Source organism: Urocampus carinirostris, chromosome 14 (genome assembly GCF_059441175.1).
Source record: "Urocampus carinirostris isolate Australia breed hairy pipefish chromosome 14, RoL_Ucar_1.0, whole genome shotgun sequence".
Lineage (NCBI taxonomy): Eukaryota > Metazoa > Chordata > Actinopteri > Syngnathiformes > Syngnathidae > Urocampus > Urocampus carinirostris.
In genome coordinates this window covers 12,277,882-12,305,055 of record NC_142362.1, presented here as the reverse complement: position 1 = coordinate 12,305,055, position 27,174 = coordinate 12,277,882, and the positions used below count along the sequence as shown (strand labels likewise).

At 40.0% G+C, this 27,174-nt stretch overlaps 3 protein-coding genes across 3 annotated transcripts in view; all 3 read left to right on the top strand.

Moving 5' to 3' along the window:
• slc12a8 (solute carrier family 12 member 8) overlaps positions 1-18,086 on the top strand; it is a 39,669-nt gene extending 21,583 nt beyond the window's left edge. The window contains exons 7-15 of the mRNA XM_088352785.1: positions 1,175-1,288; positions 2,144-2,231; positions 4,821-4,908; positions 8,304-8,450; positions 12,534-13,038; positions 13,113-13,210; positions 15,086-15,203; positions 17,760-17,820; positions 17,918-18,086. Coding sequence (XP_088208911.1) covers positions 1,175-1,288; positions 2,144-2,231; positions 4,821-4,908; positions 8,304-8,450; positions 12,534-13,038; positions 13,113-13,210; positions 15,086-15,203; positions 17,760-17,820; positions 17,918-18,086 — 1,388 coding nt within the window. The remainder of the gene's footprint in view (positions 1-1,174; positions 1,289-2,143; positions 2,232-4,820; positions 4,909-8,303; positions 8,451-12,533; positions 13,039-13,112; positions 13,211-15,085; positions 15,204-17,759; positions 17,821-17,917) is intronic.
• A 2,510-nt stretch (positions 18,087-20,596) lies between these two features.
• heg1 (heart development protein with EGF-like domains 1) overlaps positions 20,597-27,174 on the top strand; it is a 25,061-nt gene continuing 18,483 nt past the window's right edge. The window contains exon 1 of the mRNA XM_088352261.1: positions 20,597-21,039. Within this exon, the coding sequence (XP_088208387.1) occupies positions 20,805-21,039 (235 nt within the window). The 5' untranslated portion in view covers positions 20,597-20,804. The remainder of the gene's footprint in view (positions 21,040-27,174) is intronic.
• Positions 25,694-27,174, top strand: part of LOC148352647 (uncharacterized) — a 3,905-nt gene continuing 2,424 nt past the window's right edge. Inside the window, exon 1 of the mRNA XM_088352262.1 lies at positions 25,694-26,396. Coding sequence (XP_088208388.1) covers positions 25,956-26,396 — 441 coding nt within the window. The 5' untranslated portion in view covers positions 25,694-25,955. The remainder of the gene's footprint in view (positions 26,397-27,174) is intronic.

Genomic DNA, 27,174 nt, shown 5'->3' with positions numbered 1-27,174 from the left:
TTTGGCAGTCATGAATTTCTATACATGGTAAAATTAACAGAAATTATAGAATGTCAATAAGAGTAAGTCTTGCCATTACTCACTATATAGTACAAAAGGCATAATGTGTATTATTTGGCACCCCTTGGAGATATTTTGTAGGTAAAAACAATATTATTAAGAACAAGGTAAATAATATCATACGAACAGATACTTGAAGGTTGATAAATTTGCATTTATTTCAAATAAAACAAATTGGTCACTTTAAGTCTCCGCAGTTTGCATTTTTCTTTGGCTTTTTAACACTCGTTTTTGATTGCATAGCACAATACATCCACATCTAGTGGTCAAATACACATTTTGTTGTGATTTGAGGTGGACCCAAACGCAGGAAGGAAAGAAGCACGGCAAGGTGCTAAATAATCATGCTTAATCACAAACTCATCCACAAAGTAACAAAAAAATTGTCAAAAACTACAATGACCAAACCTCAGAAGGCAGGATGGACTGAAAAAGAATGACCCGTCAACGGGCTCTGTCCAACATGTCCTTATGAAGTCTTGTTGTAATTAGGAACAGGTGTGTGGTGATTGGATACACCTGTCTCAATTCCAAACCCAATAGCCACCCTCTTCTCGCAGACGAGGCAGGGAGCCGAAGCGGTTGGGGACTCTCCTTGCACCCTGGGGCAGTGAGCCAAAGCAGTAGGGGATTATCCTCACAACCAGGGCAGGGTGTGCTATCCTCTGGGTCCTTTCATGGTCTGATAGTTCTGTTATGCTTTGCGGCACAGGATCCAATCGCAAACATAAGCGTCAGATTGAAAGAATTCATGGGAATAAGGGAATTAAAACAAGGCGCTCTGGAGAAGAAGAAAGAACAGGAAGAGAAACTCAAAATCGAGGCTGTTAAAAACGCAAATTCTTACACACAACTCTAGGAGGAGCTGGACTTTCATGAACCTATCTGACAGTGAATGTTGCCTATTAATACTAGAGTCTCAACAAGCACAAGTTGTCAGCTCTATGGCGCCCTCTGGCTGGCGTTGGCGTGCTGGAACCCCACACTTTATCCCTTTAGTGATTCATTTTCGTCCAACGTATTGTTAGGTCAGAAGTTGAAATTACTGTCTCTGCACCCAAAAAAACTGATTTTCAATGTGCTATGCTAATTGTCGTGCTACCTTTTCTTTCAGCACATGGTTTCATTGGTTATTCTTCCGACCTGCTCCTACGCAACTCGCTGCCTGACTTTTCGGAAGGCGAAAATTTCTTTACGGTATTTGGGGTTTTCTTCCCCGCTGCTACAGGTAGGTGTCCCTGCTCAATGAAAAAAAAAATGAATAGATGTCACTGTATTGCACCATTGCAACCAAAACAAGTGCTACAAAGCACAAGAAAAATTATAAAATTACGGTGACTCAAAGACAACATTTAGCATCAATTTACTTCTCTTTTTGACAAACCTTTTACAAAAAAGAACAAAAGCCAACATGAATGACATAAAAGGAAAAACAATGATAGACAAGAAAAAAAAAACGGGGAACACGAGAGAATTAAAATAAAGAAAAAAGGGAAAGAAGAAATACAAAAATAAAAAGAGAAATGTAAAAAAGTTAGAAAGAGAAGAAAAAGAAAAGAAAAAAAAGAACAAAAAGGGAAAGAAAAAAGAAAAAAAAGGAAAAGAAAAACAGGGAAAACAATAAGAAGAGGGAAAATATAATAATAATAATAATAATAATGGACAAAACAAAAGATATACTGCAGACAGAAAAAAGGGAGAAAAGGAGAAAGGAAAACGCAAAAAGAAGGAAAAAAGAAAGGGCAAATATTAGAGAACGAAATAAAGAAAGAAGAATTAGAAGAAAATCAGGAAAGAATGAGAACAAAAAAGGGAAGAAAAAAACAAAAAAACATTTTTTAAGGGGTGCCTGTTGCAAGAAAATGGCGGACTTTCATGCCCGCCCTATCCGAGCCTCATATTATGTCAAACAAATACAAATTTCTCATCCTATGAGTATTTCAAAAAATCACTTTCATATGATAGTTCATGTATTTTGTTTTTTCTTCGTTAGTGAATGAATTATTCTCTCCACTAGGGGGTGCTGAATAACCCACACTGTCCCTTTCAAGTCATGTTCATTCCTTTTTGTGTGTTTTTGTAGGGGTAATGTCAGGTTTCAACATGAGCTCCGACCTACAGAAGGCCGAACACAGCATCCCTTTGGGGACACTGACGGCTGTCTTCACTTCGTAAGATCAACACAAGGAACGTGTACTAGTACACACTTGGAAAAAAAACCCAAACCATTTTGGGTCAGGAGTACTGATCCACTGTAGGGGGTTCAATTGATGGTTAATTTTCAGGACCACCACCTCATAATACACTGGTGGCCAAACTCATTTTTCTGGCCCTGTCAAACACAAATGGTCAAAATATAAAGACGATATATATAATAGTAAAAAAAATACTACTCATAAAAAGTTTCCTGATCCTTTAGTTGAGGGGTGGGCAAAGCACAGCCCGCAGGGTACATGTGGCCCGGTAGGCTTTTTAACCTGGTCTGCGGAATTAAAATGGTCAAAATTTAATGAGAATGCATATATATATATATATATATATATATATATATATTATATTTGTAATAGTGAAAAGGTACTCCTTAAACATTGTTACTGGTGCCAGGTTTGCCAGTGTCTACTACCATAATACTATTACAGGATGACTACAAAATTACTACAAATATCAAGTTTAGTGTATGAAAACAGGGAAGTACTATATTATTATGCTTTCATTCTGAAAAAAAAAATACAATCAAAATAATACCAAAATAGTAAAACTGGTAGTAGAGTACAAAACACCACTAGAGAAATATTGCAACTGTAGTACTACAATAATAAAACTACAATAATATTACAAACAATACTAAAAGAATACTAAAAGATTATTACCTCGGAAATGCTTCTTCATAAATACGACAAAAATACCACAACAGTATTTCGATAATACAAAAATAAAATAAATAAAAATAATTATGACATGAATACTACTACAAACCCATTACAACAGAAACAACTCAACAATAGAGAAGTACTGCTATACAGAAATACTGTATTACAAAAATACGACAGCAATGTTAAAAAAAATACTACAGCAATACTACAAAAATACTAAAGGAAAAGGTTGGATCTGGTGTGCTGTACTATAAACATGAAGCAAGGCCTTGGGGAGTAACAGAATACATGTAACGGCGTTATGTCATCAGGATACAACATTTTTTGAATTCTGTTTCAATTTTAAAAAAAGGATGATATTACAGGTACCTTTGGTTAAAATAATGATTATTTTGCTGGATAAAAGTTATATTTTAAGTATATTTGATATGCATTATCAGTGTCTGATTCTCGTGACAAAAAGTTACCGGACACCAGCCATAAAGTTGCCTGCCCCATTTTTCCCAACTTGAAACACAATAAGACAACTAATCACAAAAAACAAACATTGTTGCAAAGTCTTAAAGATTGACAATCAGAATATATAACAGAACAACACTTTAAAATTAAGTTTATTTTAAATCTACTTTTAACATTCATTGCATGTATATGAAATCACTGTTTTCCATCTGCCATCCTCTTTCCACGATGCTTTTAATGTACGTTTACGTTTTGTAGCGTCATAAATACTGTTAGCTTCTTTTGAATCTTTCTTCTGGGGCTGAGGTTTTGGCTTGATTCCAGACCACTTATCGATTTTTCTTGTGTTCTCTGTGCGTCTACTTTGGAAAATGATATGCAAATGCACGACCTTATAACACTCGGGGAAAGTCCGGAAGCACGAAGTTATTCGATGCGGACTTCTGATTGGCTGCCGAGTATGCAAATTGCCAAACGAACCGAAATTCGGTAATATCCAAACCAAATGAAGATTTCAAAATTGGAATAAAGCAAACGTTCGATTTAAAAAAAAAATATTTCGTTGTTTGTATTTCAGACACTGGCATTATGCACCTATAGATTTAAATCACTGATGAGAGAGACAGACAAAAACAGAAATAGAGGGAGAAATAGAAAGAGAAAAAGAGATAGAGAGAGAGAGAGAGCGAGAGAGAGAAAGCGCATGGCAAAGCACTTCTCCTCTTGTCTGTATTTTTATTTCTCCTTGTAGCATTTAGCACTTGTCTGTTAAATTGGGGTGAACCTGCAGTTTCGTGAGGGCAGCGCGGTCATGCCTTGTAATGCGTTAGGGGACATTTAGTAAATATGACTTTAATTACTTTTTGCAGTAATTGGTGCTGAAAATAATATTATATTATCACTGTATTGTTATACTTATTGATATTAGAGTCATACCTAAGACTTATAACATTGGTAAAAATGGCGGCGCCCTCTGTTGGCTGCGGCTGCATCGGCTCGCTACAACGGGTCAGGTGTATCGACATTTCGTTCTGTGTACATTGTTACAAAGAATGACTATACAAAGGAAATTATTATTATTATTATTATTATTAAGGTATTTTTTGGGGGAAAACAACAATGTCATCAACAAAGCTAATGCGATTGAGGAAAAGCATAAAAATAGGAATGCACACCTGATTTCAATATTGTCCCCTTATAGTGTGCAACATAAAAATGATTTTAAATAAAATAGTAATCCTGCAAAGTAATCCTTATTTTTTACCAAACATACCTTTCATTTGATTACAAATATTTCTGTAACCGTACTGGAACACAATTACATTTTTTTGTACCCGGATTCCGTAACCCCGATATTGTTCTGTCTTCCGTTATGCCCCAAACCTGGCAGTTTTTAGGGTCTCAAGTGTCCCTGTTGATAACCCGCAGGTGGTTCCTGTATCTGGTCTTCGTCTTCCTCCTCGGTGCCGTTTGCACAAGAGAAGCTCTGCGATCCGACTTTTTGATCGCCGAAAAGGTAAATCGCCAATCCCCCAAAAACACGACCAGGAAGTTGACTTTGTACTTAAGACGTAAACCACATCGGAAAACACAAAACCAGACCTCTTAGTCTGAAAACCGCCATTTAAACAAACTAAGCCTCCCTAAAAGCCTGTGTTTACACTGTCACTCGAGCTTTTCCCAGGAGGTTCTATTTTATATGCTGCCATTTTGAATCCGTGACAGAATCTGGCTGATTCGACTATACAGTATATTACTTATTTTCATTATTCGCATGTATTTTTTATAATATATATCCAATAACACATATTCAATAATAATTGATGGGTTCAATAATAATAACAAAGTATTTAAGGCAGGGGTGTCAAACTCATTTTAACTCGGGGGCCACACGATAGAACAAACATTCAGTCGGGGGCCGGACTAGTAGATTAAAGAGAAAGAAAAAGAGATAAAGTAATAAGAGAAAGAGGGAGGGAAAAGGAGAGAGGGCGGGACAAAGAAAGAAAAAGAGAGAGAGGGAGAGAGCATGAGAAACAAAAGATAAAAAGTCGTGAGAGAGGGGGAAAATAAAGGGAGAGGAAGAAAGAAATCCAAAGAGAAATAGTAAGACAGAAGGAGAGAAAAGAAAGCGTGAATGGTATGAAGAGAGAAAGAGAAAAAAGGAAAAAAGGAAGTTAGAGCAAAAGAGGTTAAAAGACACTGAGAGAGAAAGAGACAAAGAGCAACAAAGGAAGAGAAAAAGAGAGAAACAGAGAATGAAAGAGACAGAGACAGAGTGGGAGAAAAGGGGTGGAAATGAAAGAGAGAGAGAGAGAGAGAAATAAATACAAGTACAGTGTCTTTGTGAGAGGCACCAGGCTTTGGCAACATCAAGTTGACATATTTCAACCTGCAGCTTGTTTTTCTCTTGCGCTTCTCTGAGTGTTGTCTCGCGGGCCGGATTCAATCCCTTAGCGGGCCTGATCTGGCCCGCGGACTTCCTGTTTGACACATGTGATTTAAGGTGTGTGCTAGCCAAGGAAAGTCACTGCTTCTAAAGTTAAGCTACTGTAAATGAGAACTGGTCATGTGAGCCACTATTTTCACCCAAGAAGTATTTTACTCATTACCGATATGGACCGCCGTTGTATAGGAAGCAAAAACATCACACAAATTCACCATTTTAGTGGCTTGCAACATCTCTTTCTGTCATGACCGGTACAAGCAGTGGACCCAAATGCGCAACGTTTACACACAATGCTTTATTGAGGAATCGGGGAAGTCAGGGTGAGGAAAAAGACCGCGATCTGGTGCTCGCTGGGCAGGAGGAGCGGGAAGCCCTCGCGACTGGAGCATGGTCGGAGATCGGAAGCAAGTTGGACAGCCGGGACGGGAGAACTAGGAGCGGTCGGACATCGGAACAAGTCGAGCAGTCGGGACGGGAGAACGGAGCGTGGTCGAAGATCGAAGCAAGTCAGATAACAGGAGATGATCGGGAAGCCAGGGACAGGGGATCGATACAGGAAACGGGATGGAATCGGGCAGAATACAAGAACAGGTCGGGAACAGAACGGGAGTCAAAAATGCTTGAAATTAAAATTACTATAAGAGCAAAGGTTTATTTAAAAAACTAAAATAAAGTGATTTATTCATTAATGGTTGCTGTATGCAGAAGAATTTCATTTTAAATATCTATTTTCATTTTACTGTATTTTTCAATCTACTAGGCACATTGAATTAAAGGATGCACCTTTTGATTTCTGGAAAATTCTGGCTTTTTAAGTGAGCCTTATAGTGCGAAATATTTAGTACTTGCTGATTTTTTTTCTAGCGCTTTTGGGCTAGTTGTCTGTGCAAGTATCCAGTTGTGTTTTCAAGGATTTAATAGATCTTAAATTTTGGGTCCAGTGCTTGTAAATGCTTACAATTGTTGCCATCTTTCTCGACAAGTCTGCCTAAAAATGACGCAGACGCTGCTCTCTGGTGCCTTCGCTTTGCTATTACAATTTTCTTCCAACGTGATTAACTGCAGCTGGCATTAGTTTGTACTCCATTTTCCTATTAAGCGTCATCGCCCCCTAAAGTTCGCGCCCAAGAGGACAGGTGCATGCTACACCTAAACAGGTTACTATGAAATGTATACATACACTTCCCTACTTACGAACAAGATTGTTCGTAAGTTGCTTCAGTGCTTTATTTTGTATGGGAGTTTATATTAGTATGTTTAAGGCTTGTGTAAATAACCTGTATTGTTTTGTACTAAAAAAAATGAACATTTAATAAAATAATATGCTCTATAAAGATAAATAAAGTGAAGTTTAACTTACTTGTGGAAGATGGGCTTCAAGAGTTAGATGACTTCCTCCTTCGAGGTAGAAAGTGGCTGAAAAAAAGCGATCCAACCATTATCTCAACCGCATCAAACTTTCTTATTCCATTTCATTTCAAATGAAACGGCTCACCTTTTCTTTACACTTTACACCAACCATATTGAATGGATGCATGAGATATTATATACATATTATAGAAATATAGAATGTTTACACACGAACTAGGAAGAGGAAGCGGATTTCTTCTTCCAAACACTTACATGGGGAGAGATTTGTCTCAAAAACAAATATATTTGCGATTTACTCAAGATCTAAAACTCATACGTCTTGAAAAATGTGCACGCAAGATTAATAACTGCATATGCAGGGTTGGGTTACTTTAACTTGATTACTTTCAATTACTTTTGGATTAATCCAATACCAAATATGCTAATAAAAGACAAAAGAAACTAAATATGAATAAAATTATGACTCACAACACGTGGTAAGCTTTCTCTCCTGGCTTTGATCTCTTTTCTCTCCGGCAAAACTAACATAAAATGCAACAGAAACAAAATGAAAATAAATCCAAACAGCTTGCCAACATCATTTTTGCCGTTCCATGTGTTCCGTTACTCCCCAAGCCTGCTCAAAATTTAGTAATTGTATTCATATTTAGTTTATTTTGTCTTTTATTAGCATATTTGGTATTGGAGTAATCCAAAAGTAATTGAAAGTAATCAAGTTAAAGTAACCTTACCCAACCCTGTGCATATGTACTGTATATCACAGATATATTTGTGGCTCTGCAGATACATGATTAACAATGGATTTTTTTTTAATGGTACTGGAGGAATTGGAAAACTAGCTTTGAAAGTCCTTAAAGTTGCTTGAATTTGTCTATGAATGAGCATATCTTACTACTATCATTGTATTTAACATAAAACGTGACATCATCTAACTCACTGACCTCGACTCCTTCATCCGGGGCAGCTCTCAATTTTTATTTTATTGTTCGGGTTTTTTTTTTAAACAGTCTGACTAGAGCGGAACCGGACTGGGTGTAGTTAGCACCCCACCCCATCCTCTTCCACCCTGTTTGTTTTCTCTCTTCCTTCAGGTCTCCTTGGTGGGTTTCCTGTTTCTGCTGGGCCTCTACGTCTCCTCTTTGGCTTCCTGCATGGGTGGCTTGTACGCAGCCCCCAGGATCCTGCAGTGCATCGCTCAGGAGAAAGTTATTCCAGCACTGGCCTTCCTGGGGACAGGGGTAGGTTGGATTTGGTGTGCTGTACCATAAACATGTAGCACAGGCTTGGGGAGTAACAGAATACATGAGACGGCGTTATGTAATCAGGATACAAAGTGGTTTTTAATACTGTTACAATTACCCCAAAAAACAAGTAATAAATAACAGGTACATTTAGTTAAAGTAAGGACCACTTTGCAGGATTACCATTTTATTTCAAAGTATTTTATATGCCTAATGCACCGAAAGACAATTGTGTCTCATAATTATGATCACTGACCGGGGAGACAGAGAGAAAGAAACAGAGGAAGAGAGATAGAGATAAAGATAGAGAGAGAGAGAGAGAGAGAGAGAGAGAGAGAGAGAGAGAGAGAGAGAGAGAGAGAGAGAGATAGAAACAGGGAGACATGAAAAAGAGAGAAAGAAACAGAGGAAGAAAGAGGGAGATTGAGAGAGAAAAAGATGAAGAGAAAGAGAGACAGAGGAAGTTAGAAAGAGAAACAGGAAGAGAGAGGGAGATAGAGAGAGAAAAAGATGAAGAGAAAGAGAGACAGAGGAAGAGAGAGGGAGAAATGGGAAGGGAGAGAGAAAAAACAGAGGAAGAGAGAGACAGGAAGAGAAAGAGAGGGTGAGACAGAGAGAGGGCGAGGGAGAGTGAGAGAAAGCAAAAGAGAGAAAGAAAGGGGAAGAGAGGGGGGTGAGAGGGTGAGACAGAGAGAGGGTGAGACATAGAGAGAAAGAAAGTTTGAGAGTGTGAGAGAGAGCAAAAAAAAGATGAGAAAGAGGAAGAGAGAGGGGGAGAGAGAGTGAGACACAGAGAGAAAGGAAGTTTGAGAGAGTGTGAGCGAGAGAAAAAGTTTGAGTGAGTGAGAGAGAGCAAGTAAGAGAGTATGTAAGCGTCGATAGAGAGAGAGCAAGAGAGAGAGAGGGTGAGAGAGATAGAGTGTGAGGGTGTGTGAGAAAGTTTCAGAGAGAGTGTGAAAGAGAAAGAGTACTTTTTAAGTCAATATTTAGTTTATTCTATATTGAAATTATAAATATAACTTCTTGAATTATTATTATTATTATTATTATTGAGTTATCTGCCCCGTAAACTTATTTGACCTTTTTTACTCCTTTTTTATTTTTTTTATATTTTTTTTTACTATTCTCGTATTAAAAATACAGACATACATAAAATTTAAAAAGTAATCTGCGAATTGAGTGTTTTCATGCAGACTGTCTCTAGAGTCACCCAAACACAAAATATACTGAATATTGGTACACTGACTCTTTGGAAACTTGCGATCCTAACCTCGTGATGGAAGGTGCCGACGCCATGACGGACGGCGGTAAACCATAGTAAACAGTACTCCCTGTGGGTGAGGCCAGTAAACTGTAAACGATAACAAAAAAAAACGATACTGTTTAATACCATGGGCAATGACTAGTCAAACGAATATTGTGCAGCTGTTGCATGAGGTGGCTCAGCTTGTTGGAAAGCATTTGAAAAAACTGAGGATAGCAGGGCTAACTACCGACCCATACCTTCTTCCTCCCGACATATTCACAGATCTAACCAAATCGCCCAGTCTGACTATAGTCCACACAATCTGTACCACTGTATTGTAAATGGAGTATCCCCATACACCGGTGCTGATCTAAAAGCTTATAAAAGTCTGGATGCTTACCAGTTCTTCGATGCTGGGTGGGTTACCGGTACGCGTTGCTGCGCTAACAGGGGGAGGTGCCTCATAATAAGACTACTGTATCGTTAGCTGTGTATGCTAATATGTTTTATCCTTGGTGCCATTAAATCTCAACTCGACTGTAACCGAAAACTACTAAAATTGTTCTTCATTTTTGGTCATTTTGTTTAGGCCAATGCTTTTATCCACAACAGACGTTAGACACACTCAGATACAGTAGCAGTAACCAATTGGTAGCTACATTGAGTGTCTTTTAGGTGGTTCGTACCTACTTAACATAAGTTTGCTCGGAAATACATAACACGTACTTTGTAATAAATGCTAGCTGCAAATATTGTAGTACTTTAGGAGCTGTCAGTCACTCCGATTACATAGAGATATCCTTATTCTGTCTTCATGAAAAGAGATATGATAAAATCCCAAATTGGGCTTAGAACCTTGCCGGTTTGCACTCCCTACCGTTTAGCAAGAAATTACCATTGCAAAAATGTGTAGTTATATTTTTATGTCGTGGTTATTGGGATATCTTTATTCAACTGCCGTGTCTAAGAAAGTGTCATGATTTGTCAATTGCACTCACCTGCGCTCACTCTTTGAGCCCCAGCTGCCACTCGTTCTCTAATTAGTCCTCCTATTTAAGCACGTAATTCTCATTCACTCCTGGTCAATCCGTCAGCGAACCTCCGCACATGCAAAGCAAGCATTTTTGCCTCTAGCTCCCATTCTGTTCCCGACCTGTTCCTGTATCTTGCTCTCGATTCCGTCCCGTTTCCTGTATCGATCCCCTGTCCCTGGCTTCCCGATCGTCTCCGGTTACCTGACTTGTCCCGATCTAGAACCTTGCCGGTTCGCACAGCCCACTGTACGGCAATAAATCACAATTTTGAAAAGTCGCGGTTATAATTCTATGTCGTGGTTATTGGGATATGTTTCAACTCAACTGCCTTTTTAACTGCGTCATGGCGGTCGTACTTCCGAGAGACGCAACATGACGTCACGAGCAAAGGGTCAATAAACGCTAAATTATTTGTAAGCAATATACAAACTGTATGAGAACTAGCGGATGGCTGAATGGACTCGTAGGGAAAAAGTCACTAATAATAGAATGTAAAGTCCACTCTCTAAAAATGCGTCTTGGCAATACGCCAAAGACCCGGTCTTGACACCCACACAGCGCCGATGACATTCTGACCCGGTCCACCCACACTTTTCCCCAGACCGCAAAACTGTGTCTGACCTCTCTCAGTGGGCTGCAATCAGGCTGGAGACATCTCGGCCCGAATCAAAGCTGCAGAACAAACGCAGGAAGGGCGACAGCCTGCATTCATGCACCAATGTTAGCTCTGGACCAATGCCAGGCTCCAAAGCGCCGCTAGTAACCACTCGATAGTTCCTGGGAAGGCAACGTTTGGAAAACCATTCACACCTTTACCCATTAGGAACTTTCAATTAGAGTACAGGTATACTTTTGTAGTAGAATAGCCAGAGGAGTGCAACAAAACCACTGATTTTAAAAGCTCAAAATAGACTAAACAATCCTTAAGTTATGGCCAGAGTCCAGTTTCTTGGGAATCTGGCACCTTTTCTCCACTGTTTCCTTTTCTAGCCATTCATGTTAGCCACTCGACTGCTGCCTAGAGTTCGCCGCTATTAATTTCGTTAGCTTGATGCATCCTTCTGTGCCACCAGTCTTCCATATCAGGTCATGCGTTACTCAGTTTTGTGATTCAGGGCCCTGATGCTTGATCAATTTTGGTTTATTCTTGCAATTCTTCTCGGGCATTTTTAGTTAGAGCTGCTTAAATTAGCCCTATTACCAGCTCTGACCAACTCCAGCTATTTGGTCTTTTCAGCCTTCCAGGTTTATCCAGCTTGTTGTTGGTCGTATGAAAAAAAAAAAGATTCAACCAAAAATATCATAATTACGTGTTTAAAAAAAAAAAGGAGTGTGAAGAAGTGGAGATCTCAGCATTTTTGAATTTATTCAACAAAATACTAACTCTTTATGTTAACAGTCTAATAAAGGGGTCGGCAACCAAAATATTTTGAAAGTGACAAAGGATCCAAATACAAACATGTCGGGAGCCTCAAAAAATTAAAAGCCTTATAACTTATTTTTTTAAATTAAAAGAAAGCAAAGATTCATAATTAAAGTTAGGGTTTGGGTTAGGGTCCCGCTTCTGTGCCTCATCTTCTGCACTTGACTGTAATCAGGAAACCAGTCTTAAAGGACTGTGCAGATGGCAAAAGCTGCTGGATCCTTGTTTGCCCTGACCTCCTTCCTGTGGTCGATCTATCCTGGACTTCCTAACCTGAACCGGTCTAACAAAGAGATTGAGATTGTACAACTGTTTGGATTAACAGTTACTACGTATAAATGTGTTTCTAAGTTCTGGACCCCCAAACTGTCCCACAGAGCGGCCCCAACAAGACTCCTGTGGCAGCCATCCTTCTGACCACCCTACTGAGCTTGGCCTTCGTTTTCATAGGCCAAGTCAACGCGCTGGCACCCATTGTCACCATCAACTTCTTGCTCACCTACAGCTTCATCGACTACTCCTACTTCTGTATCCTCATGACCTTCCGGTTGCAGAGCAAAGACCAAAGCAGATTCAGCAGACAGACGTCTGAACTTCTGATTCACGATGCGGCTCCTGATTACGGCAGCGTAAGAGAAAGTCCGCAGAAGGGGACTTTGATGGAGTTCACCAAGGACATGGATCGGATCTTGTCTTCGGCTTGTGGTGGGGTTGCCGGACCTGGAAAAGGTTCACAGGGGAACTGTGTGAGTAAGGAGAGCAAGCAGAAGCTTATGGACAGTTTTGGCTTGGAGGTGCAAAGCAATTTGGTAGCGGATGAGAAACAACAACCTCAGGAAGCACTTGAAGTTGAGCATCTATCTTCAGATACTCAGATCACAGGTAAACTGGAGGGGAGATACACATTGAGTGCCACTGATAGTTAAAAACGTCAAATAAAAACTTTTTCATTTCAGCCACTGGAGGAAAGTCCAGGCAGCACAACTTGGAAATCAAACCCCGGACCCTCTCACCTTATGCAAAGTCGAGTAACCACTGGATGGCTTTGATTGGTGTAAGCGCGCCACAGGCATGATTTGCTAAGTAAAGTAATCAGTGTCTGAAACAGACTGAGGAGATCATTTCTCCCTCATGCCATGAGGCTCTGTAACTCCACCCGGGGGAGTAAAAGCCCGCTTTAAACCCTAACCTCACATTCGCATATTTTGCTTTATTATTATTACAGTGTCTATTTTTTTGGAACATTATGTCAGTGTCTGAAACTCATGACAAAAAGTTACAGGACATCAGGGCAGACAACTCTGAAGGTTGCCTGCCCAGCCATAAAGTTGCCTTCCCCATTTTTCACAACTTTAAACACAATAAGACGACTCATCGCAAAAAAACATTGTTGCAAAGTATTAAGAATTAATAATCAGAATATATAACAGAACAACACTTTAAAATTAAGTTTATTATAAATCTACTTATAACATTCATTGCATGTATATGACATCACTGTTTTCCATCTGCCATCAGTATGTACCTGTATTAACTCATCTTCACTCATGCAATGTTTGCGTTGCGTCGTCTGCTACAAGCCACGTGAACTCCTCTTTCCACGCTGCTTTTAATGTAAGTTTACGTTTTGCAGCGTCATCAATTTTGTAAGCTTCTTTTGAATATTTCTTCAGGGGCTGAGGTTTTGGCTTGATTCCTGGTAAGGATATGTCAGAGTGTGCAGTTTCCTCATGCGTGAGAATAGAATAGAATAGAATAGAATATACCTTTATTGTCATTGTTACAAAATGGGTTAACATATTGTGACAACGAAATTGGGCATGACACTCCAGTTTTACACATTCACAATGAGGTATGAGCCAAGAAGATAAAGGAACAGAGAAGATAAGGTTATAAAACAAGGGGGATAAGGCTATAGTTATAATTTACATGGTATTTACACAAGAAATGTCGGCATGTGGGATGTTACATACAGTGTTGTCGTGATACCGTTGGTATCGTAAGGGTTGTGCAATATTGCGTTTGGTGCAAAGTCATCATAGTGCAAAAAATAGTCAGCATATGCATTGGTGCAAACATAGACAACATAGTGCAGAAAAAAGGAAATGGTCAGACATTGTGCAAGGTGAGCAGTAAACGTAGTGCAGTCGACATGTGCAAGATAAGCAGGACATTGTGGTTCAGCCTTTAAGCATAATTATTCCTCAACAGCAAGCAGAACAAGAACACGGCTCCATTCAATACAACATGGCAATTAACAATTCGCCAAACAAAAAATGCTGCGTACGTAATGACGTCACTAAAATGGAAAACGTCTTACCGCAATACCACGAGTAAGAGCGCTAATAAATTGACAAATCTTAATAATTCCTAATCACGTATCCATATTTCTTGTGTTCTCTGTGCCTTTACTTTGGAAAATGATATGCAAATACATGACCTTATAACGCTAGGGAAAGTCCGGTAGCAGAGAGTTATTCGATGCAGGCTTCTGATTGGCTGCCGAGTATGCATATTGCCAAACGAACCGAAATTCCGATATTTTCAAAACAAATGAAGATTTTCAAATCGGAATAAAACCTTTTATTTGTAAATTTAAAAAAAAACAAAAAACAAAAGATTTATTTTTTTTCTTGAAAAAGTTGTCGGCCACCCGGGCAGAGACGTTATTTCAGACACTGAAGTAATTATTGCATTATTTTCATTGCACTATTGTAACAATGCTCGTTATTACAACTTGGACCAGTCTAGCACTACATTGTAAATACAGTATTTTTGACTATCCTGACAGTCTTTTATCTTGTTTTCTCTCTAAAGTCTTCATGACGTGTTGACCCTGAAGCGCCTAATGTCTAATCTCATTGGATACAATGTTTCACTACATTGATATCAAAAACAATTCAATTCAGTAATATGTTTTCTCTTTCAGGCTTCGAGCTCCCTCTTGATTATGTTTGTTATTCAGTGGGCTTACGCGCTGGCAAATCTAGTGGTTGCCTTGCTGCTCTTTTTCTACATTGGCAAAACAAGCCCTGGACTGCACAGAGGTGACTTCCACACTATAATGTCATCTTCCACAAAAATATGAGTTACAGTTTAGCCCGTGTGATAGGATGTCACACACCTCCTCCGCCCAATTATCCTCCACTCGAAAAAAACAGGTCATTTTGAGTTGTATACCTAGTGATGGGGAAATGAAGCCCCTGAAACCAGTGAATTTCTCAAGGGCAGAGGTTGGTAGTGTAGTAATTTTACTTAAGTAAAATAACTGTTACTTCAGAATTGTCACAAACCAGAAATGGACACAGGACCCAGTAGCGCTCGTTTTCTTAGTTTTTATTAACAAAGAGGGAGAGCAGGGCTTGCTTCCATGATCCGATGGAGCGGGCAATGCGGAAGTGGCACTTCCGTGTCTAGCGAGGGGGATCGAAGACACGCGGGAATTAAAAGTCGCTGGCCGGCACTGGAGAGCAAAGGCGGTGTCAAGTTTGGAGACGAGGTCGGCAACAGGAGGTAGGCAGGTAACGGGGAAAAACAGATCGGGTTACAGGCAGACAGAACGGGGCAAAGTCAGGTCCGGAAACAGGTTGGCAACAAAGTTTAGGCAGAAAAAAGCAAGGCAGAAACAGAGTCGGACGTAAGGGCTTCCTGAGCTGGTGGCAACAGTTCGCATAACGATCTGACGGCTTCCTCCTGGAGGCCGGGGGTTTAAAAAAAAAGCATCAGCCAATCAGCTGTCCAGGCTGTTGGCGCCAATCGAGCAGTCGCAGGTGCTCTGAATCGGTAATCATGACAAGAATATTACTCAAGTAGAAGTAAAAGTAGTCATACAAATACTTGAGTAAAAGTAAAGAAGTACTTGGTGAAAAAAATTACATAGTAACTGTAGCAACGTCGAGTTTATTATTATAATTTTTTAAACAACCAATCATCCATCCAATAAACCAAAATATACATTTAATTTAAAAGTAGATTAGAATAATAAACGTAAATTCAAGTGCTTTAATAAACAATAAAATACAAATCGTATAAACCAAAAAAGCACCAAGTAGCACATTTATAGCCCCAATACTTGTCTTAACAGGCTCTGCAAGCAGAACAGGCTAGCCCATGAACTCGAACAAAGGAGACATTGCATATTGTAGCTGGTGTTTGGCATCCTTTTTAAGGGGAACATGCAAATAGTAAGTGCTACTTCTATGTAATATACGTGTATATGATTGGTTGGTTGGATCCCTTAACCACTAGGGTCGTAGAGGCACCATTTCCTGTGGTGTGTCTTAGGCAAGTACAGCCTGGGTCGCCCATCCTTCTCCAGGCCAACATGTTTCCACCCGTTCGCAAACCGGGGACCTTTCGCGTGTCAGACAAATATGCTAACCACTCCATTATGAAACATAATAATATAGGTTAATATACTTGCAAAAGAAAAATGAAAGTTTATCTACATTTAGTGTGGCATGACTTGAGATGGTACAGTAGAGTTATTGGGTGGATGCCGAGCAGGAGAAGGGGCAGATTAAAATTAAAGGAAAAGGACTTTTGCCCGCCCAAGAGGCAAGAAAATCCCTGTCCCAGTGGCGACGAGAGCTGTCCTGGGCTAATGCCGGGACAGGAAACCAGTGCGCGACCGAGGAGCTTTCTCCTTGCAGCCGACACAGGATCCAAAAGCTGCTGCCGGGACAAGAAAGTGGGGTAGAAATTAGAGCCAGGAAGCGAGTGACCAAATAGGACAGAGGTTCTCAAACAGTGGAGCAGGCCCCCCTCGAAGGGGCTCATTTGACTTCCGGGAACTTTTTTTTTTCTTTTTTCCCAATATAAAGTGCAATGTGGGCAGCACGGCAGCGCAGTGGTTAGCGGGTGTGCGGCACAGTTCTGAGGTCGTGGGAACCTCCTGAGTGGGTTCATATCCAGTTTGTATGTTCTCCCCGTGCTTGCGTGGGTTTCCTCCGGGCACTCCGGTTTCCTCCGACATTCCAAAAACATGCATTTCAGGTGAATTGGCCGGTCCAAATTGTCCCTAGGTGTGACTGAGCGAGTGAGTTGTCTGTCCCCGTGTGCCCTGCGATTGGCTGGCAACCAGTCCGGGGTGTCCCCTGCCCACTGCCCGATGATTGCTGGGATGGGCTCCAGCATCCCCGCGACCCTACTGAGGATAAGCGGTGCAGCTGATGAGATGAGATAAAGTGCAATGTCCCCTTCAATCTACTGGGGCACAGTAGCGTTCTCATTGGCAGAGTGCTTTGTTTACATTTAGCCTCCACGCAGTGCATTAAGCAGAGAGTAAAAGCATTGACTATGAAGTGTAGCAGACACTAAAGTGACCCCCTGAAAAAAATATTGAACACGGAGGCAGGGACAGGCGAAGAGAGACAAGGTAAACAGACAAACCGAAGTCCCCTCCCAAAAGCTAAGACAAGGAAGTTTGTTTAAGCGTACGTAGCACTTCACTGCAACCACAGAGGGAGACGAGCAAAGACCAGTGTGCTTGCTATGTTAGAAATGTTGAAACGGACAGCATTAAGCCAAATTAATTAAGCTGTCACTTAAAGTGATACGATGAAAATTTGTATGAGTAAAATATTTGTAACTCTTATTTACAGGTGTTGCTGCTCAATTCAATTTGTTAACGTGGATCAAATCTACATTGAACAGCATCTGCAGGTTTGTGACTTTCTTGCGTGTATAAACAAAGTTTTGTTGTTTTGCAAATGTCCTTTGGATTTTACTTTGATTGATATATTCCCGTTTTTTTCGGCAGGGGGAAGGAATCTCCTAGAGAAGAAATCGTTGTGACGCCATCTTTGTCGGGGGTGGGCCTCAGAACGAAGCAGCTGACTGAGGAAAACGCCGACTTTGCCTGTCGCAGCCGTTACCACCAGTCCTCGTTCATCGAGAGGGAGGAATTGGCGCAACCGCCACGTGGGTAACTCAAGTACGACCCAAAAGTAACTTGTTTCGATTGCGTGTCGGTATTCAAGTACAAATCTTGGACTTTAGTTGGTTATTTCGCAATTTACTGTTCACAGATTAAAGCGCCAGGGTTGTCGGGGCACCACTTCCTGTGGTGTGTCTTGGGAAAGTACAACCTGGCAACATCCACCCCTCTCCTGGCCGGTTTTTGGAGTAGGGGTTTTTCTATCTCCACATAAAACCAAGTACTGGTTTCCATGGTTACCAGAAGGAGGAGCCTCTTGATCTGACTTAAATTTGTTTGTTCCAGTTTAATAAAATTAAACAGCAATTGGGTACTGTACTTTGATTTAGAATTTTATTGTCAGTTGTTCATAAGAATGTCTGTTTTTCTATTATGCTGAGGTTTCTTTGGAGATTTTCCTTGCCCTCATTTGTGTTTTAGATAATAGGATGTTGTAATCGTGGTCTGTGACTTTCTGTGAAATGTGACTTGACTTGTTAACAGATTAAATATTGTTTTTCAACATTTATTCATGATTGATTTTTCCTCTACTTTTTTTTCACCTCCCGCTCCCATTTGATAGTACTTTAAACAGGAAAATAAAATTAAAGTTCTGAGGTCATGAGATCGAGCCTTCCTGTGTGGAGTTTGCGTGTTCTCGCTGTGCTTGTCTGGGTTTCCTCTGGGCACTCCGGTTTCCTTCCACATACCAAAAAACATGCATGTCAGGTTAATTGGCCGGTCCAAATTGTCCCTCGGTGTGAATGAGTGAGTTGTCTGTGTGCCCTGCGACTGGCTGGCAACCAGTCCAGCGTATCCCCTGCCCACTACCCAAAGATAGCCGGGATGGGCTCCAGCACCCCCGCGACCCTACTGAGGATAAGCGGTGCAGATAATGGATGGATGGATATATCAAGAGGCACTGCTAGACAAAACATGCTTACTACAAAAAGCTAACTGGAAATGAACCCTGTGAAAGGGTGAAGCAACCGGAAGCTGTTTTAACGAGACGGCAGCGCTCTTTCAGGAGACCCTGCGAGTCAAATGAAGATGCTACGAAAGGCAAGCTACGAGTTTGAGACGCCGAATGCCAAGCACTACAAACCTTTCGCGGAGGGTGAATTTATTTAATACTGTTCAAATAATGCCGGGCTGAATAGTCGGCCCTCAAATATTTTCAGCTTACCAAATCTGGCCCATTATATGAAAGGTTTGGACACCCCCTACTGTAGTCACAAGTCGAGTCAAATTTATGTATACAGTATAGCCCTTAATCACAAAATGTCTTAAAGGACTACACAGGTTACACTTACACCCAGGTTTGGGTAGGGTTACTTTAACTTGATTACTTTTAATTACTTTTGGATTACTCCAATACCAGATATGCTAATAAAAGACAAAATAAACTAAATATTAATAAAATTATTACATTTTGTGCAGGCTTGGGGAGTAATGGAATACATGGAACGGCAAAAATGATGTTGGCAAGCTGTTTGGATTTATTTTCATTTTGTTTCTGTCGCATTTTATGTTAGTTTTGCCGGAGATCAAAGAGATCAAAGCCAGGAGAGAAGGCTTACCACGTGTTGTGAGTCAGTTCCATGTGTTCCATTACTCCCCAAGCCTGCACAAAATGTAATAATTTTATTCATATTTAGTTTATTTTGTCTTTTATTAGCATATTTGCTATTGGAGTAATCCAAAAGTAATTGAAAGTAATCAAGTTAAAGTAACCCTACCCAACCCTGATTACACCATACCCTGATCTTACACCAACATGCGGGCAAGGAAAAACTCAAAACCTCAGCTCCGGGGAAAATAAGAAAGCGGTTATCCCCATGTATGGGACCTTCATTTTACGTAAAAACAAAGTATTTTTTTGTTCTTGACCTATAAGTATTAAAAAAACATGCATGCTTATATGACAGTTCAAGTATTTTTGTCTTTTTAAAAAACAGCATTCTTATTTTATTTTTCATACGTTTTGTCTTACCACTATAGACGCATTAGGACACAGAGTCCTTTTAAACAGGGCGACCTATTTACTCTTTTTTTTCCTGATACAAAACATTTTTGTTTTTTTTTGTATCAAACAACAAATTCTTGGTGGAGTTGTTGAACATGTAAAGACCCCTTTTTGGGTCACCTGTTGATTGATGCTCACCAAATAATCACATTTTAAAAATCAATATTGCTGTTATGATGAAAGATTTTTTGTACCACTAGGGGCGCTAAATAATAAACAAAGTCCCTTTAACTAAGACCCGATTTAGGCAAAGATTCAACGTCTAAAAGACGCCTGTTGCCGATGGGGGAGAGTTAAGAAAATAACGTCATTTTGACTTCATTTGAGTTAGAAATAAAAGGTGGTTTGAAATGAGAAATACTTCTTTATTGAATCTTAGTTTTATGTTAGGTATTTAATAGGTAATTGGCGCGTGTGTGCGTGTGTACCACGTGCGTGTGCGCGTGCTAAAAAAAGTAGGAGGAGCCCCGGTCAGGCTCAGTGATAACAGCCTGCAGTTTGCCGCCTCGCCCTCGCCACAGCACCGCCGTCTTTCTTTCCTTTCCCACTTTTGGATCCCGGCTGACAAAGAGCTCCAACCGCGGGCAATGAAAGTCCCCTAAAAAAACGAAACTTCCTCCCCCCAACCTCCATGCCGCCCCTCGGAGACCCCCTGCTCAGTCTTTCCTCCACTCGGGCGATTCCCTCGCAGGATTTTGGGGAAAGATGAAAAAGTGGTCGCCGGAGCCCTTCCTCGGCTTCTTCCTGTCGGGGCTCGCTTTGTCGCTTCTCACCCGGCCCCTCGGGACCCTCGGGACCGGGACCCCCAGCAGCGGTACGGATGCTAGGACGAGCGCCGTTTTCTCTCCGAGCAACGCGGACTACAATTTGACGTCTATGGCTTTGAGTGTGAGTTCAGGACCCTCGGACCGGGGGGACCTGCTGCACACTCGCTCAGCGGGTAAGACGCGTGCGTATCTTTCTTTGCGGCCTTGTACGTGACAAGTGCGAGATCGTGTTTTTCAAAAAATGCGGTATTTAGCCTTGCTTTTGGTTGTTTTTGTCTCGGAAATTCCAACATTTAGACCAGGGGTGTCAAACTCATTTTCACTCCGGGGCCACACGATAGAACAGATTAGCAGAAGATTAAAGAGAAAGAAAAAGAGATAAAGAAATAAGAGAAATAAGGAGGGAAAAGGTGTACAAAGAAAGAAAAAGTGGGAGAGAGCGTGAGAAACAAAAGATAAAAAGTCTTGAGAGAGGGGGGAAAGAAAGGGAGAGGAAGAAAGAAATCCAAAGAGAAATAGAAAGACAGAAGGAGAGAAAAGAGAAAAGAAAGCGCAAAGGGTATGAAAAAAAAGAGAGAAAAGGAAAAGAGGAAGTCAGCAAAAGATTTTAAAAAACACAGAGAGAGAAAAAGACAAAGAGTGACAAAGGAAGAGAAAATGAGACACAGAGAGTGAAAGAGACAGAAAAAGTGGGAGAAAAGGGGTGGAAATGAAAGAGAGAGGGAAAGAGAAAAAGAAATAAAAACAAGTACAGTGTCTTTGTGTGAGGCACCTGGCTTTGGCAACATCAAGTTGACATATTTCAACCTGCAGCTTGTTTTTCCCTTGCGCTTCTCTGAGTGTTGTCTCGCGGGGTTCAATCCCTTAGCGGGCCTGATTTGGCCCGCGGGCCGCCTGTTTGACACCCGTGATTTAGACTCACTCAGTACCATAACTTATACATACGTTTTCAAAAGCATTGTCCCTGACAACCAAAACGTAAAAATGTATTTTCTTTTGTTCTATTTAAATAATAGTTATAAAGGATATGGCGCTGTTGACCGGTAAGTATCAAGCCTATGGGGATTCTTTCAGTATAAAAAAATATCACCACTAGATGGCAGGAATGCCGTTGATAAAATCTTTGTCAACACACTTACTGCCTAGTTTTTCTTCCTATATCCTACGTATGACACTATATGGCAGTGTGCGGGTGGCCCATATGTCGAGTAAGAGTGAGAAAAGCAAAGATATAAGTACAGACAGTTCACACTTCAAAGCTTTTTTCTTTCCAAAAAGATGACAAAGTTTCTTTGTCAACGTCCGGGGCAGAGAGGGATGACATTCGTGCGCGTCCTCGATCGCTATAGCAGCCCGAATCATGTGATACGTTCAGCTGTAACCTTGGGGGCTTAAAAGTTCTTGCATAAGTTGAGTGTTTTTGCGATAAAATGTTCTTCGCGAGCAAATTGTGCTTGTGTTTATGAAAAGCATTGTTTAGATATTGAAGGTATCACAAATATATGATTTTTTTTTTTGCACTATGATGACTTTGCACCAAATGCAATATTGCACAACCCTTACGATACCAACGGTATCACGACAACACTGTATGTAACATCCCACATGCCGACATTTCTTGTGTAAATACCATGTCAATGATAACTATAGCCTTATCCCCCTTGTTTTATAACCTTATCTTCTCTGTTCCTTTATCTTCTTGGCTCATACCTCACTGTGAATGTGTAAAACTGGAGTGTCATGCCCAATTTCGTTGTCACAATATGTTAACCCATTTTGTAACAATGACAATAAAGGTATATTCTATTCTATTCTATTCTATTCTATGAAAAAAAAAACACAAGTGAAAGTTCTGTTTGAAATGCATCCTTTCACTAAAACCTACTTTGTCAGAAGTTTTCCTGGAACGGAGTATTTTCAAAAAACGTAGCAATGTTTTACTGTTGTTTACTAAACAACGGTAAAATCTAGAAACCTACTTTTTTTTCAAGTGAAAGATACAGGCTCAAGCTTCATTTTGATATGTCCTAATATATATATATATATATATATATATATATATATATATATATATATCTCATCTCATCTCATTAGCTGTACCGCCTATCCTCAGTAGGGTCGCTGGGGTGCTGGATCCCATCCCAGCGATCATCAGGCAGTGGGCAGGGGACACCCTGAACTGGTTGCCAGCCAATCACAGGGCACACAGGGACAGACAACTCGCTCATTCACACCTAGGGACAATTTGGACCGGCCAATTCTCCTGAAATGCATGTCTTTGGAATGTGGGAGGAAACCGGGGTGCCCGGAGGAAACCCACGCAAGCACGGGGAGAACATACAAACTCCGCACAGTAAGGCCGGGAGCTGGATTTGAACCAACGCAGGAGGTTCCCACGACCTCAGAACTGTGCCGCACACGCGCTAACCGTGCTGCCTATATATATATATATATATATATATATATATATATATTATAAAGGGCAGCACGGCGGCACAGTGGTTAGCGCGGGTGCGGCACAGTTCTAAGGTCTTGGGAACCACCTGTGCACACGGGGACAGACAAAATCTTTATTTATTTATGGATCCCATCCCAGCAATCATCGGGCAGTGGGCAGGGGACACCCTGAACTGGTTGCCAGCCAATCGCAGGGCACACAGGGACAGACAACTCGCTCATTCACATTATATATAGGCAGCACGGCGGCGCAGTGGTTAGCGCGTGTGCGGCACAGTTCTGAGGTCAAGGGAACCTCCTGTGTGGGTTCAAATCCAGCTCCCGGCCTTATTGTGCGGAGTTTGTATGTTCTCCCCGTGCTTGCGTGGGTTTCCTCCGGGCACTCCGGTTTCCTCCCACATTCCAAAGACATGCATTTCAGGAGAATTGGCCGGTCCAAATTGTCCCCGTGTGCCCTGCGATTGGCTGGCAACCAGTTCAGGGTGTCCCCCGCCCGCTGCCCGATGATTGCTGGGATGGGCTCCAGCACCCCCGCGACCATACTGAGGATAAGCGGTGCAGCTGATAAGATGAGATGAGATATTTTATATATATATATATATATATATATATATATATATATATATATATGCTACAGAACTTAATTTTCTGCAAGCCTTCAAAAATGAGTCACAATGGCAAACATTGGCTAGTACTGGGACTTTCCATTTGCCGGAAACGTGTAGCATTGAATGTGTCCATACTAGACCAATACTGATACCGATACTCAAATATTGAGTTGTCAATGATACCACATAACATTTCAATAATTCCTTCTGACTGCAATACTTGTTTTTTTTTATCATCACTGAATACGCTCAAATACCAACCAAATCATTTTTGATATTTCATTTATATAGTGGTTATTTGGCTTTTATTAACTGCACAGGTTCTGACAAAAGTTAACTGATAGTCAAGTCATATTTATTTGTATAGCCTTTCTCACACAAAGTCTCAAAAGGCTGTACGGAGCACAACAACAACAAAATAATTAGTTAAATATGACATCAGCTATTTAAAATATCTTTGTGGGAACAGGTATATTTTAAGCAAAAGAAAAAGTAAATATGTAACTTGGTTAACATAGAATCCAGATGCCATACAAACTAATGCCAGCTGCAGCTAAACACAAGGGAAGACTCTATGAAATGGCAAAGTAAAGCCACCATTGAGCAGTGTCTGCATCAATTTTAAGTAGACTTGTGAAATATCCCAGCCATTTTTAAGCACTTTACCCAAAATTCAAGCATCTTTCAAAACTTGAAAACACATTAAAATTCAAGAATTTTTGAGGATTTACAACACATGGAGGAACCCTGATCCTTAAAGACAAATCTGGATGCAAATGTTCTTGATAAAGGAAACCTATTCCTCCTTCTGGCTAACTAAATTAGACTTTTAGCCAATCGATAGTGATACCTTAAAGAAGTAAGCAACTTCTTTAAATTTGAGATCTACTTTTTGTTATTGATTGGCATTTTGATATACTAAACTTTTAAAACAACAATTTGTTATAAATATGTTGTTACTATGTTACTACTGAGGCATAATTATTAGAAGTTACGTCAACAACAGTATGTCAGTCAGACATCACATTTACCAGAAAATCACAATGAACCATCACTGATGAACTGTTTCCTAACGTGTCTGCAGGCTACTCAGAGCCTACCCATGGTCACATGTTGGAGACCCCTGCCTTAATGTGACTATGTGTATTACTTAGCACCACCTGGTGGTATAGAAACATCATTCATTACAAAATACGGATTTAAATAGTAAACAAACTTACATGAACTTTCATTTAAACATGCAATTAAAAAAATACTCATAGGTCAAGAAATCAGAATTTATTTTACACATCATGAGACTCACTTGGAAGGGAGATGGCATCTTGCTGCTACGGGTACCCAAAAACCACAAAAAGGCTGGCCCCAAGAACTATAATTAAAATGGTGCCTTTTGTCACTTTTAATTCTCCATAGTAAGCATTCTTCTTTGTGCTTTTTAGCAATTGCTTTCGGTTGCACTACACCAGACGGCAAAATCTAGTGGTCAACAAATACAAAATAACCCCTTTAATTAAGGTTGGCATCAGCACCGACTCCCGGCATTGGTACACACCGATCTCTACCTATTTCTATTTAGTTGTTCTTCTTACTGTCTCTAGTCTGCCGAAGGAAATTATCCAAAAATATCAAAAATGGTACCTAAAATGAGCTAAATACAATAAATGTTCTACCAGATCAGACAATATTGCTCATTATGTGTTGTTTCATTATTTTATATTTTCATCTTCCAACCGGTACATTGCCTGCCTGACAATATTAATATTAAAACCAGGGATGTGATTTTTCCGCTAATTCGCGGAATTCCGCTTTTTTTATCTCCAAAAATAAAATTTTAAAATTTCCGGTGTTTTAATTGGTAAAAAAAAACGATTTCGTCTCGACAGCATGCCATTTGAGTGTTTCCGTAACTGAAATGAAACGTACTTGCGATTGGTTGAAGTCTCGTGTTGACCAATAAACGCGCTTGTTATAGGAGTGTGCCATTGTTCATTTCTCACACGTTTTTGCCGGGTGTTTAAAGAAAGATGTCCGTGATCGAACGCAAAGATGCTCCGCGAGCTAAAGAAATTGATAAGATTGTAAAAAACAAGTTTCGATGGGACTGGTTGGAGAAGGAATTATCTACGAATGTTGGAAAGAAGACTGTGACGAATTTGTTCAATGACTTTATTCGGAAGATCGATCGTGCCGGGAAAGCACTTTGCATTTGGTGTCATGATACCATCGACTATGGTGGGAGAGGTTTCAAAGCTCTTGAAAGTCACGCAAAGAGCAAAAAACACGTGAAAGAACTCCAGTCAAGAACGACAAATTATTCCATCGCTGGAAGTTTCGGTGCCCAAACGAAAACTCCAAAACTTTACGGCCTCCATCCCTTATTGACATCACAATCGGAAGCGGTAATAAAGAGACGTGATCCACCCCAACAACCTGTACCAGTTGCTGATAGAGTCGTGAATTTTGAGGTAGGTGGTAAACTTTTCAAATTTATTTGACAGTTTTCCCATTTTTTTCGAAAATATTATAACGTAATAAAAATGGCCATAAATATTTAACAATTACAATAATAGATTTTCATGTGTACATTACACCAACACTTTACTGTAGGGCCTATACTTATTGTACTTTCATTTATCAAATACTTGGATACGCTGCTATTAAAGAAATAAATTATTACATTTAAAATATGATTTAGGAAATTTAAAAATATTATTAAGCCTAATAGTAATCAAAACTATTGTCAGTATTTATATTTTTTAAATTAAGTACTTGTATGATATTCTACCATTGATTTTCTTAATGGCCACGATATTATTATGGTACATAATTTACTTAATATTAATAACATGGTTAATCATTGACACAAACTCAAATGAATGCTGCATGTTTGCACTTTTTAGGTTTCAAGATGTTGAGTGTCTTGATGTATGCAGTTACAGAGATGATCTTAGTCGAATGCATGATTGTGTTTTTATCAGAGCTTGCTGCATGAGGTATTTTATGTTTTTGTTATCCATTATGTATTAAGAATGATTGATTAAATGATTTATTGCATGGTAAATATTATTTCCAATGGTTTGTAGCTAATTTTCAACATTTTTTTGTCACCATAATAAATACTCTGACATGTGAATGTGCATGAAAGTTTAGACTAAATCCTTTTTTATTTACTTTGGTCGCATGACATTTTGGATTATAATTCAAATAATTATTTAAATTATTTAATTGTTTACTGATTATTGT